This window comes from Pelobates fuscus, chromosome 3 (genome assembly GCF_036172605.1).
Source record: "Pelobates fuscus isolate aPelFus1 chromosome 3, aPelFus1.pri, whole genome shotgun sequence".
Lineage (NCBI taxonomy): Eukaryota > Metazoa > Chordata > Amphibia > Anura > Pelobatidae > Pelobates > Pelobates fuscus.
This window is the reverse complement of record NC_086319.1, coordinates 417,752,150-417,765,807: the sequence shown is the minus strand read 5'-3', so window position 1 is coordinate 417,765,807 and position 13,658 is coordinate 417,752,150. Positions and strand designations below refer to the sequence as shown.

Below are 13,658 nucleotides of genomic sequence, written 5' to 3'. Positions count from 1 at the left end.
AGTCTCTATGGTCTTCCCAGCTTCACTCAATGCACATTAGCAGGGAAGACCATAGAGACTAACATCTGATCTTCAAACACTGTGTGACTCAAGGTGTACGTATATGGATGAAGGGTCCGGAATGAGTGGTCTCATTGTTTTTGCATATACTCCACTTTACATATAACTTGACTAAATAATTACTACGGTATTTTAAAAAAAGATTGTGAGGTGACAGTTGACCTTTAAGTATACTCTGGGGATTTAATCTCCTGCACACTCGAACACACAGTATCCATCTGGTCCTGACCGCCATTTTGAGAGAAATTTTAATGCCAAGTTTAACAGAAAGTTCTCCGGATTTACAGACAGTCAGGGAGGAGAATAGAGGCATGGGGTAGAACTGGATAGATAAAGGGAATGGAGCAGGAAAGGATGGAATAATCAAAGCATGGCATTAAATAACTACATACTTTCCACCCAGCTGATGCCCCATCCAGGGCTACACTTACCTTTGATAAAGTGGAACGGCAGGTCTGCGAGTTTCTTCTCAAACTCCATGTACTGTGCCATCTTTCCGCACCAGGACTCGTGGCTCATATTCACTGGACTCTTGTTCCAGTCCCTAGATTTACAGGTCTCTGAGCAGTACAGGACGGCACCGCACCGACCACTAAGAATCAGAAAGTACAATTATTACACTCGAAGAAATGGGCTACACTTAGTGGGATACCAGGTTTAGTAATGAGGTGTCTCAGTTCCAGTCTAAGTCTATATTGGGTGTATATGGAGTGACTCCTGATCATAGGGACTGGCTCAGTCTATATTGGGTGTATATGGAGTGACTCCTGATCATAGGGACTGGCTCAGTCTATATTGGGAGTATATGGAGTGACTCCTGACCATAGGGACAGGCCCAGTCTATATTGGGTGTATATGGAGTGATTCCTGATTATAGGGACAGTCTCAGTCTATATTGGGTGTATATGCAGTGACTCCTGATTATAGGGACTGGCTCAGTCTATATTGGGTGTATATGGAGTGACTCCTGATTATAGGGACTCCCCCATTCTTTATTGGGTGTATATGGAGTGACTACTGATTATAGGGACAGTCTCAATCTATATTGGGTGTATATGGAGTGACTCCTGATTATAGGGACTGGCCCAGTCTATATTGGGTGTATATGGAGTGACTCCTGATTATAGGGACAGTCTCAGTCTATATTGGGTGTATATGCAGTGACTCCTGATTATAGGGACTGGCTCAGTCTATATTGGGTGTATATGGAGTGACTCCTGATTATAGGGACTCCCCCATTCTTTATTGGGTGTATATGGAGTGACTACTGATTATAGGGACAGTCTCAATCTATATTGGGTGTATATGGAGTGACTCCTGATTATAGGGACTGGCCCAGTCTATATTGGGTGTATATGGAGTGACTCCTGATTATAGGGACAGTCTCAGTCTATATTGGGTGTATATGCAGTGACTCCTGATTATAGGGACTGACTCAGTCTATATTGGGTGTATATGGAGTGACTACTGATTATAGGGACAGTCCCAATCTATATTGGGTGTATATGGAGTGACTCCTGATTATAGGGACTGGCTCAGTCTATAGTGGGTGTATATGGAGTGACCTCTGATTATAAGGACAGTCTCAGTCTATATTGGGTGTATTATGGAGTGACTCCTGATTATAGGGACAGTCTCAGTCTATATTGGGTGTATATGGAGTGACTCCTGGTTATAGGGACAGTCTAAGTCTATATTGGGTGTATATGGAGTGACTCCTGATTATAGGGACTGGCTCAGTCTATAATGGAGTGTATATGGAGTGATTCCTGATTATAGGGACTGGCTCAGTCTATAATGGGTGTGTGCATATGGAGTGACTCCTGATTATAGGGACTGGCTCAGTCTATATTGGGTGTATTTGGAATGACTCCTGATTATAGGGACTGGCTCAGTCTATATTGGGTGTATTTGGAATGACTCCTGATTATAGGGACTGGCTCAGTCTATAATGGGTGTGTGTATATGGAGTGACTCCTAAATATAGGGATATTCATTTACCCCCTGCAGGGAAGCATGGATTGTTCCTAATAACTGTACCCTCTTATCGATTCACTCTATGGATAGAATAGAGTTTCAAGCACACATAGTGCTGTACCTTGGAACCACTTGTCCTGAGCTTTAATGGCCATATTAGTTAAAGCACAATTAGGTACTTACCACGCCAGGGGCGGACATACCTTTAGGGCCATTACTTATATAACTTATTCCATGCGTAGCAATGGAGACGTCTCTCTAAATAAAAGGAGTCCGACTGGAAATTGAGAACTGCTTCCATGTCATAGGGAAAAGAGCAGGCAACAAACAAGGTGAATGTGAAACGTACCTACAGTATGTCTGGGACACTCACTCATACTCATTTCTCTATACAGACACTGAGACGGCACACCATCCATCACTCCTGTCATGCTGCTTTAACACAGACAGACACGGCTCTTGCTTTAACACAGACAGACACGGCTCCTGCTTTAACACAGAAAGGCGCGGCTCCTGCTTTAACACACACAGGCGCGGCTCCTGCTTTAACACAGACAGACACGGCTCCTGCTTTAACACAGACAGACACGGCTCCTGCTTTAACACACACAGGCGCGGCTCCTGCTTTAACATACACAGGCGCGGCTCCTGCTTTAACACACACAGGCGCGGCTCCTGCTTTAACATACACAGGCGCGGCTCTTGCTTTAACACAGACAGACACGGCTCCAGCTTTAACACAGAAAGGCGCGGCTCCTGCTTTAACACACACAGGCGCAGCTCCTGCCTTAACACAGACAGGTGCGGCTCCTGCTTTAACACACACAAGCACGGCTCCTGCTTTAACACAGAAAGGCACGGATCCTGCTTTAACACAGACAGGCATGGCTCCTGCTTTAACACAGACAGGCATGGCTCCTGCTTTACCACACACAGATGCGGCTCTTGCTTTAACAAACACAAGCACGGCTCCTGCTTTAACACAGACAGGCACGGCTCCTGCTTTAAGACAGACAGGCATGGCTCCTGCTTTAACACAGACAGGCGCGACTCCTGCTTTAACACAGACAAGCGCAGATCCTGCTTTAACACAGACAGACACGGCTCCTGCTTTAACACAGACAGGCACGGACCCTGCTTGTTAATGCTTGCAGAATCATTTAGTGTTACCATACTGGATACTGTACCTGGATACTGCTGCCTTTAACCCCAGATCTCTGCCCTCCTGAACCCTAACCCTCGCCTTACCAAGGGGACAATGTGGTCTCGAAGCTCCTCTTCTTACACACGTGGCAGCTCCTCACTGCCTTGGAGGATAAGGTGAAGTTCTCAGTCAATGACCAGCCTCTCAGGTGCTTCTTCTGCAGGTGGATTCCCAAGGTGGGCAGCAACTTCTCAAAATATCTGCAAATAAAAAGAGATGGGGTAGGACAAGGACGAGAGAGGAAAATGGGGATGAGAAGAAGCAGAAGCAAAGAAATTAGAGGAAGAAGGAGAAGGAGCGGAGGAAGGAGGAGAGTTAGCGGAAAAATATGAAAGAACAGAGGTAGTTGGATAAGGATGAGAAGAAGACGAAAGAATAGAGGGGAAAGGAGGGATGAATATAGTGAATATACTGTACATACAGGTTGGCAAAAATCAGTGCGTGGGTGGGGCTGAGCTGGGCATGGGTGGGGCTGAGCTGGGCATGGGTGGGTGGGATTACCATTTTGCAGCACACACAATCATTTAAATTTGAGCTCAAAGTAAATATATCGCAATTAGAAATATTGCCTAGAATATTTAGTTTGGCCAAATGGTAAATCCACAGATGCTGTAGAAAGGCAACTCCAAGTCACACCTACTGTATCATAAATCTCAACACCCTCTCACCCCTGCTTACCCTCGGCATTCTACTTACACGTGCAATGAAGGATCACCAACAGCCAAACTTATAGGCCTTCGAGGTCCTCCGCCTGCCATGGGTCTCATCATACACTGGTAAAGCAAGTTATATGCCCTTACTCTCCACACATAGAGATCATTTTGCTTGCCCTGGTTGGTGCCCATCAGGAAATCCACACCCAGCACAATGCCAGTCTCGTCCAACACCAGCAGCAAGTAATCAATACGGTATAAGTAATCTGAGGAGGGTCAGAAGGCAAAAAATAATCACAGATTACAGGGAGTCTGCCACCAGTCAGAGACATAGAATATTCTCATTGGCTGACTACACTTGGTTTCCTTTACTGAGCTCCATCAATATGTCCTAAGCGTTTCAGCAAGTGTAATGATGGGTAAGGGTGACAGGGTGGGTATCTGTGATCTTTGCACTGTTGGCATCTCTTTAGCTCACTCCTCTGTTTAAAGGAACACTCCAAACTCGCTGTAGTGGTTTTGGTGCCAGGAGTAAGTCTACAGTGCGCACTCATTATCTACAGGTCTAAATACAAATATTATATACAGTCACATACACACATTATATACGATCACATATATACAGTCACATACACACATTATATACGATCACATATATACAGTCACATACACACATTATATACGATCACATACACACATAACATACACACTATATACAATCACATATATACAGGTACATACACACATTACATACAGTCACATATTTTACACAGTTACATACACACATTACATACAGTCACATATTTTACACAGTTACATACACACATTACATACAGTCACATATTTTACACAGTTACATACACACATTACATACAGTCACATATTTTACACAGTTACATACACACATTACATACAGTCACATATTTTACACAGTTACATACACACATTATATACAGTCACATATTATAAACCGTTACACACACACACACACATGTTGGGAGTGGGGAACATATTCCACCAGCTCCCAACATCCTAAACCAGCCAAATGGCATGGTTAGTTATGGTTAGTCACGACTACTGACACAGATCCCTAGATTTTTTAGGACTACATTTCCCATGATGCTCTTTATTGTGAAACAGACGTATAAAGGCAGTTTATCTAAATCCATGCACAGCACCGACATATCCTAAGCCCAGGTGACAGTGACCCTCGGCTCATCCCAGTTTATTTAGAACACTCGCATTCAGATAACGGATATACCTACCAGCACCACCGCCATTCACCTCATCATTGCCCTCTCCATCGAGGTCCACAAGGCTGATATATTTATCCAGGTCCTTCAAGCGCAGAGAGTCGTCACTGTAAAATCCGCTGACAATCTGCAGCTCGGGGTTCCTCAGCTGGAAACTAATGTTCCTGTTCTGTAGAACCTGGAACGTCCAGCACTGGGTGTCCTGGGGCAGCTCTCTAATGACCCCCTCCCGCTGCTTGCTGGGCATCCTTCTATTAATCTGGCTGGCACAGTCTGACAGATACTTCTTGTACCAGCTGAACAAGAGCTCCGAAAAGTCCACCATGGCATCTCGGTATCCGGACACAAACTCCATTTCTAGAGCATCGATTGGTGGGAACTGTCCAAATGGCAAATTGAAACCAGACATGTTTAACATGGAAACCTTATAGCATATAGAACAGAATCAATTCCATTATATAGAGCAGATCAACCACATTGAAGGTCAGAGTAGCCAAACAGAAAGAATTGCTGACTTAGAATTGTCCCAGATCGACTAGTTTGACCTTAAATTCTAAATTTACTGTGAGTTCTCGGTCTAGTGAATTACCATTAAAGTGTGAATTGTCTGGGATTCAAACTGACTTCATAGCAAGGTTCAAATTTTATATCATAATAGTCCAAGTGAAATTAGCCAACTTCCCTTTAAAATGTTAAATTCACTTACAATTCTTGACAATTCACGTTTTATTAAATGACCTAACATTGTACCCCACCTGGTAAAACTATTAAACACATATAATATCTATTATCAGTGTATACTAACTCACTATGCTCCTTACCATTATACAGAGCGCTGTGTTCATTATCAGTGTATAGATACTCAGTATTATTATACAGAGCGCTGTGTTCATTATCAGCGTATAGATACTCAGTATCATTATACAGAGCGCTGTGTTCATTATCAGTGTATAGATACTCAGTATCATTATACAGAGCGGTGTGTTCATTATCAGCGTATAGATACTCAGTATCATTATACAGAGCGCTGTGTTCATTATCAGCGTATAGATACTCAGTATCATTATACAGAGCACTGTGTTCATTATCAGTGTATAGATACTCAGTATCATTATACAGAGCGCTGTGTTCATTATCAGTGTATAGATACTCAGTATTATTATACAGAGCGGTGTGTTCATTATTAGTGTATAGATACTCAGAATCATTATACAGAGCGCTGTGTTCATTATCAGTGTATAGATACTCAGTATCATTATGCAGAGCAGTGTGTTCATTATCAGTGTATAGATACTCAGTATCATTATACAGAGCGCTGTGTTCATTATCAGTGTATAGATACTCAGTATCATTATACAGAGCGCTGTGTTCATTATCAGTGTATAGATACTCAGTATCATTATACAGAGCGCTGTGTTCATTATCAGTGTATAGATACTCAGTATCATTATGCAGAGCGGTGTGTTCATTATCAGTGTATAGATACTCAGTATCATTATGCAGAGCGGTGTGTTCATTATCAGTGTATAGATACTCAGTATCATTATACAGAGCGCTGTGTTCATTATCAGTGTATAGATATTCAGTATCATTATGCAGAGCGCTGTGTTCATTATCAGTGTATAGATACTCAGTATCATTATGCAGAGCGGTGTGTTCATTATCAGTGTATAGATACTCAGTATCATTATACAGAGCGCTGTGTTCATTATCAGTGTATAGATACTCAGTATCATTATACAGAGCGCTGTGTTCATTATCAGCGTATAGATACTCAGTATCATTATACAGAGCACTGTGTTCATTATCAGCGTATAGATACTCAGTATCATTATACAGAGCGGTGTGTTTATTATCAGCGTATAGATACTCAGTATTATTATACAGAGCGGTGTGTTCATTATCAGTGTATAGATACTCAGTATCATTATACAGAGCGCTGTGTTCATTATCAGTGTATAGATACTCAGTATCATTATACAGAGAGGTGTGTTTATTATCAGCGTATAGATACTCGGTATTATTATACAGAGCGCTGTGTTCATTATCAGTGTATAGATACTCAGTATCATTATACAGAGCGCTGTGTTCATTATCAGTGTATAGATACTCTGTATCATTATACAGAGAGGTGTGTTTATTATCAGCGTATAGATACTCGGTATTATTATACAGAGCGCTGTGTTCATTATCAGTGTATAGATACTCAGTATCATTATACAGAGCGCTGTGTTCATTATCAGTGTATAGATACTCAGTATCATTATACAGAGAGGTGTGTTTATTATCAGCGTATAGATACTCGGTATTATTATACAGAGCGCTGTGTTCATTATCAGTGTATAGATACTCAGTATCATTATACAGAGCGCTGTGTTCATTATCAGTGTATAGATACTCGGTATCATTATACAGAGCAGTGTGTTCATTATCAGTGTATAGATACTCAGGAACATTATACAGAGCGCTGTGTTCATTATCAGTGTATAGATACTCAGTATCATTATACAGAGCGCTGTGTTCATTATCAGTGTATAGATACTCAGTATCATTATGCAGAGCGGTGTGTTCATTATCAGTGTATAGATACTCAGTATCATTATACAGAGCGCTGTGTTCATTATCAGTGTATAGATACTCAGTATCATTATACAGAGCGCTGTGTTCATTATCAGCGTATAGATACTCAGTATCATTATACAGAGCACTGTGTTCATTATCAGCGTATAGATACTCAGTATCATTATACAGAGCGGTGTGTTTATTATCAGCGTATAGATACTCAGTATTATTATACAGAGCGGTGTGTTCATTATCAGTGTATAGATACTCAGTATCATTATACAGAGCGCTGTGTTCATTATCAGTGTATAGATACTCAGTATCATTATACAGAGAGGTGTGTTTATTATCAGCGTATAGATACTCGGTATTATTATACAGAGCGCTGTGTTCATTATCAGTGTATAGATACTCAGTATCATTATACAGAGCGCTGTGTTCATTATCAGTGTATAGATACTCGGTATCATTATACAGAGAGGTGTGTTTATTATCAGCGTATAGATACTCGGTATTATTATACAGAGCGCTGTGTTCATTATCAGTGTATAGATACTCAGTATCATTATACAGAGCGCTGTGTTCATTATCAGTGTATAGATACTCAGTATCATTATACAGAGAGGTGTGTTTATTATCAGCGTATAGATACTCGGTATTATTATACAGAGCGCTGTGTTCATTATCAGTGTATAGATACTCAGTATCATTATACAGAGCGCTGTGTTCATTATCAGTGTATAGATACTCGGTATCATTATACAGAGCAGTGTGTTCATTATCAGTGTATAGATACTCAGGAACATTATACAGAGCGCTGTGTTCATTATCAGTGTATAGATACTCAGTATCATTATACAGAGCGGTGTGTTCATTATCAGTGTATAGATACTCAGTATCATTATACAGAGCGGTGTGTTCATTATCAGTGTATAGATACTCAGTATTATTATACAGAGCGCTGTGTTCATTATCAGTGTATAGATACTCAGTATCATTATACAGAGCGCTGTGTTCATTATCTGTGTGTAGATATTCAGTATCATTATACAGAGAGGTGTGTTCATTATCTGTGTGTAGATATTCAGTATCATTATACAGAGCGCTGTGTTCATTATCAGTGTATAGATACTCAGTATCATTATACAGAGCGCTGTGTTCATTATCAGTGTATAGATACTCAGTATCATTATATAGAGCGCTGTGTTCATTATCAGTGTATAGATACTCAGTATCATTATACAGAGCGGTGTGTTCATTATCAGCGTATAGATACTCAGTATTATTATACAGAGCGGTGTGTTCATTATCAACGTATAGATACTCTGTATCATTATACAGAGCGGTGTGTTCATTATCAGCGTATGGATACTCAGTATCATTATACAGAGCGCTGTGTTCATTATCAGTGTATAGATACTCAGTATCATACAGAGCGGTGTGTTCATTATCAGTGTATAGATACTCAGTATCATTATACAGAGCGCTGTGTTCATTATCAGTGTATAGATACTCAGTATCATTATACAGAGAGGTGTGTTTATTATCAGCGTATAGATACTCGGTATTATTATACAGAGCGCTGTGTTCATTATCAGTGTATAGATACTCAGTATCATTATACAGAGCGCTGTGTTCATTATCAGTGTATAGATACTCGGTATCATTATACAGAGAGGTGTGTTTATTATCAGCGTATAGATACTCGGTATTATTATACAGAGCGCTGTGTTCATTATCAGTGTATAGATACTCAGTATCATTATACAGAGCGCTGTGTTCATTATCAGTGTATAGATACTCAGTATCATTATACAGAGAGGTGTGTTTATTATCAGCGTATAGATACTCGGTATTATTATACAGAGCGCTGTGTTCATTATCAGTGTATAGATACTCAGTATCATTATACAGAGCGCTGTGTTCATTATCAGTGTATAGATACTCGGTATCATTATACAGAGCAGTGTGTTCATTATCAGTGTATAGATACTCAGGAACATTATACAGAGCGCTGTGTTCATTATCAGTGTATAGATACTCAGTATCATTATGCAGAGCGGTGTGTTCATTATCAGTGTATAGATACTCAGTATCATTATACAGAGCGCTGTGTTCATTATCAGTGTATAGATACTCAGTATCATTATACAGAGCGCTGTGTTCATTATCAGTGTATAGATACTCAGTATCATTATACAGAGAGGTGTGTTTATTATCAGCGTATAGATACTCGGTATTATTATACAGAGCGCTGTGTTCATTATCAGTGTATAGATACTCAGTATCATTATACAGAGCGCTGTGTTCATTATCAGTGTATAGATACTCGGTATCATTATACAGAGCAGTGTGTTCATTATCAGTGTATAGATACTCAGTATCATTATGCAGAGCCGTGTGTTCATTATCAGTGTATAGATACTCAGTATCATTATACAGAGCGCTGTGTTCATTATCAGTGTATAGATACTCAGTATCATTATACAGAGCGCTGTGTTCATTATCAGCGTATAGATACTCAGTATCATTATACAGAGCACTGTGTTCATTATCAGCGTATAGATACTCAGTATCATTATACAGAGCGGTGTGTTTATTATCAGCGTATAGATACTCAGTATTATTATACAGAGCGGTGTGTTCATTATCAGTGTATAGATACTCAGTATCATTATACAGAGCGCTGTGTTCATTATCAGTGTATAGATACTCAGTATCATTATACAGAGAGGTGTGTTTATTATCAGCGTATAGATACTCGGTATTATTATACAGAGCGCTGTGTTCATTATCAGTGTATAGATACTCAGTATCATTATACAGAGCGCTGTGTTCATTATCAGTGTATAGATACTCGGTATCATTATACAGAGAGGTGTGTTTATTATCAGCGTATAGATACTCGGTATTATTATACAGAGCGCTGTGTTCATTATCAGTGTATAGATACTCAGTATCATTATACAGAGCGCTGTGTTCATTATCAGTGTATAGATACTCAGTATCATTATACAGAGAGGTGTGTTTATTATCAGCGTATAGATACTCGGTATTATTATACAGAGCGCTGTGTTCATTATCAGTGTATAGATACTCAGTATCATTATACAGAGCGCTGTGTTCATTATCAGTGTATAGATACTCGGTATCATTATACAGAGCAGTGTGTTCATTATCAGTGTATAGATACTCAGGAACATTATACAGAGCGCTGTGTTCATTATCAGTGTATAGATACTCAGTATCATTATACAGAGCGGTGTGTTCATTATCAGTGTATAGATACTCAGTATCATTATACAGAGCGCTGTGTTCATTATCTGTGTGTAGATATTCAGTATCATTATACAGAGAGGTGTGTTCATTATCTGTGTGTAGATATTCAGTATCATTATACAGAGCGCTGTGTTCATTATCAGTGTATAGATACTCAGTATCATTATACAGAGCGCTGTGTTCATTATCAGTGTATAGATACTCAGTATCATTATACAGAGCGCTGTGTTCATTATCAGTGTATAGATACTCAGTATCATTATATAGAGCGCTGTGTTCATTATCAGTGTATAGATACTCAGTATCATTATACAGAGCGGTGTGTTCATTATCAGCGTATAGATACTCAGTATTATTATACAGAGCGGTGTGTTCATTATCAACGTATAGATACTCTGTATCATTATACAGAGCGGTGTGTTCATTATCAGCGTATGGATACTCAGTATCATTATACAGAGCGCTGTGTTCATTATCAGTGTATAGATACTCAGTATCATACAGAGCGGTGTGTTCATTATCAGTGTATAGATACTCAGTATCATTATACAGAGCGCTGTGTTCATTATCAGTGTATAGATACTCAGTATCATTATACAGAGAGGTGTGTTTATTATCAGCGTATAGATACTCGGTATTATTATACAGAGCGCTGTGTTCATTATCAGTGTATAGATACTCAGTATCATTATACAGAGCGCTGTGTTCATTATCAGTGTATAGATACTCGGTATCATTATACAGAGAGGTGTGTTTATTATCAGCGTATAGATACTCGGCATTATTATACAGAGCGCTGTGTTCATTATCAGTGTATAGATACTCAGTATCATTATGCAGAGCGGTGTGTTCATTATCAGTGTATAGATACTCAGTATCATTATACAGAGCGCTGTGTTCATTATCAGTGTATAGATACTCAGTATCATTATACAGAGCGCTGTGTTCATTATCAGCGTATAGATACTCAGTATCATTATACAGAGCACTGTGTTCATTATCAGCGTATAGATACTCAGTATCATTATACAGAGCGGTGTGTTTATTATCAGTGTATAGATACTCAGTATCATTATACAGAGCGCTGTGTTCATTATCAGTGTATAGATACTCAGTATCATTATACAGAGAGGTGTGTTTATTATCAGCGTATAGATACTCGGTATTATTATACAGAGCGCTGTGTTCATTATCAGTGTATAGATACTCAGTATCATTATACAGAGCGCTGTGTTCATTATCAGTGTATAGATACTCGGTATCATTATACAGAGAGGTGTGTTTATTATCAGCGTATAGATACTCGGCATTATTATACAGAGCGCTGTGTTCATTATCAGTGTATAGATACTCAGTATCATTATACAGAGCGCTGTGTTCATTATCAGTGTATAGATACTCAGTATCATTATATAGAGCGGTGTGTTCATTATCAGTGTATAGATACTCAGCATCATTATACAGAGCGCTGTGTTCATTATCAGCGTATAGATACTCAGTATTATTATACAGAGCGCTGTGTTCATTATCAGTGTTTAGATACTCATTATCATTATACAGAGCGCTGTGTTCATTATCAGCGTATAGATACTCAGTATCATTATACAGAGCGGTGTGTTCATTATCAGTGTATAGATACTCAGTATCATTATACAGAGCGGTGTGTTCATTATCTGTGTGTAGATATTCAGTATCATTATACAGAGCGCTGTGTTCATTATCAGTGTATAGATACTCGGTATCATTATACAGAGAGGTGTGTTTATTATCAGCGTATAGATACACGGTATTATTATACAGAGCGCTGTGTTCATTATCAGTGTATAGATACTCAGTATCATTATACAGAGCGCTGTGTTCATTATCAGTGTATAGATACTCAGTATCATTATACAGAGAGGTGTGTTTATTATCAGCGTATAGATACTCGGTATTATTATACAGAGCGCTGTGTTCATTATCAGTGTATAGATACTCAGTATCATTATACAGAGCGCTGTGTTCATTATCAGTGTATAGATACTCGGTATCATTATACAGAGCAGTGTGTTCATTATCAGTGTATAGATACTCAGGAACATTATACAGAGCGCTGTGTTCATTATCAGTGTATAGATACTCAGTATCATTATACAGAGCGGTGTGTTCATTATCAGCGTATGGATACTCAGTATCATTATACAGAGCGCTGTGTTCATTATCAGTGTATAGATACTCAGTATCATACAGAGCGGTGTGTTCATTATCAGTGTATAGATACTCGGTATCATTATACAGAGAGGTGTGTTTATTATCAGCGTATAGATACTCGGCATTATTATACAGAGCGCTGTGTTCATTATCAGTGTATAGATACTCAGTATCATTATACAGAGCGCTGTGTTCATTATCAGTGTATAGATACTCAGTATCATTATATAGAGCGGTGTGTTCATTATCAGTGTATAGATACTCAGCATCATTATACAGAGCGCTGTGTTCATTATCAGCGTATAGATACTCAGTATTATTATACAGAGCGCTGTGTTCATTATCAGTGTATAGATACTCAGTATCATTATACAGAGCGCTGTGTTCATTATCAGCGTATAGATACTCAGTATCATTATACAGAGCGGTGTGTTCATTATCAGTGTATAGATATTCAGTATCATTATACAGAGCGGTGTG

At 39.2% G+C, this 13,658-nt stretch overlaps 1 protein-coding gene across 1 annotated transcript in view; it reads right to left on the bottom strand.

Moving 5' to 3' along the window:
* The window catches only part of ZMYND15 (zinc finger MYND-type containing 15), a 105,771-nt gene that overhangs the window by 61,445 nt on the left and 30,668 nt on the right, over positions 1–13,658 (bottom strand). Inside the window, exons 2-5 of the mRNA XM_063446076.1 lie at positions 5,160–5,526; positions 3,938–4,160; positions 3,286–3,441; positions 492–652 (exon numbers count right to left, since the gene is read on the bottom strand). Of these exons, the coding sequence (XP_063302146.1) occupies positions 492–652; positions 3,286–3,441; positions 3,938–4,160; positions 5,160–5,502 (883 nt within the window). The 5' untranslated portion in view covers positions 5,503–5,526. The remainder of the gene's footprint in view (positions 1–491; positions 653–3,285; positions 3,442–3,937; positions 4,161–5,159; positions 5,527–13,658) is intronic.